This window comes from Pinus tabuliformis, chromosome J (genome assembly GCF_031772625.1).
Source record: "Pinus tabuliformis cultivar Carrire ecotype Pingquan chromosome J, CPIR1, whole genome shotgun sequence".
NCBI lineage: Eukaryota > Viridiplantae > Streptophyta > Pinopsida > Pinales > Pinaceae > Pinus > Pinus tabuliformis.
This window is the reverse complement of record NC_142295.1, coordinates 892,610,542-892,613,012: the sequence shown is the minus strand read 5'-3', so window position 1 is coordinate 892,613,012 and position 2,471 is coordinate 892,610,542. Positions and strand designations below refer to the sequence as shown.

The following is a 2,471-nucleotide window of genomic DNA, read 5'->3' as shown; positions in this document are numbered from 1 at the left end:
AAATGGTTTATTTGAAGACAAGAGCTACAACTAAAAGCAATATCATAATCCATAGAATAACATATATATAACTTAGAAAATATTTTATTGTAAATATAAAATATATATATATATATATATATGTTTATTAAGGAAATATGTTGTCTTACATCTAAAAATAAAAAATACTTACACTAACAAATTAAAAAATAGTAATAACAAAAAAATCTTTCAATGTCCACTATAAATAAAATACTTCAATTTCTATCTTAAGTATACATTAACTTTATTTAGAGAGATATGGTAATTGAAAGTAAACAAATTCTAATTTGATGTGTAATTATTTTCTATCTTTTAGTATGAGGGAGATGTGGAATTCCTTTATTACACTTGTTGAACGCAGCGTTATATTAGTTTTGGTTTTTTGTCAAAAAGTTTTGACTTCTATTAAAACAAAAAAAATGCTATAAATTTTTCATAATATTTTTCAGAAATTTATATTAAAATAATTTTTTGAAAATAAAAAAATTAGTTTTTAACTTTTTTATAAATGAAATCCCTGATTTGTCGTGTCCTGGTAGCATAAAAAGTTGAGAAATGGTTTCTTTAGTAAGGAGGCATGTGTTCAAACCTCACTGGGCTGTTAAGCGCATGCGCTGGGAGGAGAAGTCTGACTTACTAAAAAAATGAAATTTCTAATTTTGATTGGTTGTTGACAATTTTTAAAATTCATTTGTCAGGAAAAAATTAGTTTAGAAATAATTAAAAAAAAAAAAAAAAAAAAAAAAAAAAAAAAAAAAAAAAAAAAAAAAAAAACTTAATATTTACACATTGCATAAATTTAATAAGGTTGTCCTGCTGGACGAAACAGTTGCTAGCATTTGCGCCTGATTTCTAAGTATTTTCATACATTATGTTAGACATTTGTGGATTTTTGTGTAAAATAATTAATAGCGAGCGAAAATGGAATGATAATGCACGAGACTGCTAGACTAGCGAGTGGATGATACCATAATCATCGGAGTGGTAAGCGCTCCGTTTTAACTTTTCGCGGCGCTCTAAACATTCCCAGTCCCAAACATCTGTAAATAGACCTTTCATGTTTAATTTTTTTGGGCAGAGTGTTTTCATTATTGTTGGAATTTTGTTTTCTTGTGCTTTGGTGGTGGAGAGGCACCCCATGACGACTCCCCGTTATATTTGTTTTGCCACTCACTGTCACATTCTAAAAGTCATTTTGGCTAAGATTTTCTATCATAACCTTATTATTTTATTTTAAAGTTTTGTTAATCCTTTTTATTCAATTTTTAATTTATATAGATGTTATTATTTTAATTTTATTTTTTATTTAATATGAAGTTTTAAGTTTTTACTAAGATAATTTTAAGATCTTAACATATAATTGTTTATATATGAAACTTAGTTAGTAGTAATTTATAAGGTGATAATTGTTTTGTTTTTTAAAGATTTTTAAATTTTTTATTTTTTTTATTTTTTTTACTAAAACGGTTATGGGATTTCATTAACTGAGTGGCAAAGAGCCACAAATTTGGTTACAAAAGAAGAGGTAGAGTTCTGCGTGACTTTTTATCCAGAAGAATATAACGCCTACTCTTAGCAGGCTCCTCTTTTTACATTTAATATAGTGTACTTCTGTTGCTAATTTCCCGAGCTAAAAAATACAAACAAACTGATGCAGAAGGAAGCAAAAGAACATGGCACTTTAAGGGATTGGATCCAAAAGGATTACATTGTCTCTGAGAAAAGAACTGGCATCTAAATGGACTGCCTTGTTTGCCTCGTTATCTGCTTCTTTGTTATTTGTTCTCAAAACATGGAAGTATTTCAGATTCAGGGATTTTGCCATGTCTTTGATCCTTGAAATTATCCTTGCAAGCTGCAAGTCCGCTGGATTGGAGTTGGTCGCCACTGCTTGGATGATCACCTGGGAGTCTCCGAAGACATTTGCCTCCTTGTAGCCCAGCGCTTTGAGGAGTTTGATTCCTTGGAAAAGGGCCATCGCTTTAGCTTGAATACTTGAGGAGTAGCCTAATCCCCAAGCAAATCTGTGCACAACTGTTTCATCTGGATTTATGATGAGACCTCCTGCTCCAGCAGCACCTGGATTCCCTTTGGCAGCCACATCGAAGAAGAGGGATGGAAGAGTTTGATTGGACATCCAGATTCTAAAATCAGCTTCATTTTCCCTAACTTGCCATTCTTTGCAAGGAGGAGGAGAGCTGTTCGCTTTTGGAAATTTGAAATTGAGAGTAGTTCCCAGATCTATGTCCTACTGGCTTAAATTTGTGTCGTCTCCTTTGTCTTCCAGCCACTCAACTAGCTGATATTTTACTGAGTTGGCCACTATTCTGAAGTCCTGTTCCTTATTTTGAAAAATCCTTCGGTTCCTTTCCAGCCATACTTGTCAGCTGATGAATTTAGGCAGAGCACTCCACGTTGACCTGATTGTTTTATTTTTTGGAGATGAGCCT

General features: G+C 31.8%; 1 protein-coding gene across 1 annotated transcript; it reads right to left on the bottom strand.

Annotated features, from left to right (window-relative positions):
• Window positions 1-1,702: 1,702 nt before the first annotated feature.
• LOC149229548 (uncharacterized) lies at window positions 1,703-2,158 on the bottom strand. The gene has a single exon (XM_089381059.1). The coding sequence runs from the start codon at window positions 2,156-2,158 to the stop codon at window positions 1,703-1,705; it is 456 nt and encodes a 151-aa protein (XP_089237185.1).
• Window positions 2,159-2,471: the final 313 nt, after the last annotated feature.

Coding starts and splice junctions, on each gene's coding strand:
- LOC149229548 (XM_089381059.1), bottom strand. CDS start 2,158: ATGTCCAATCAAACTCTTCCATCCCTCTTCTTCGATGTGGCTGCCAAA.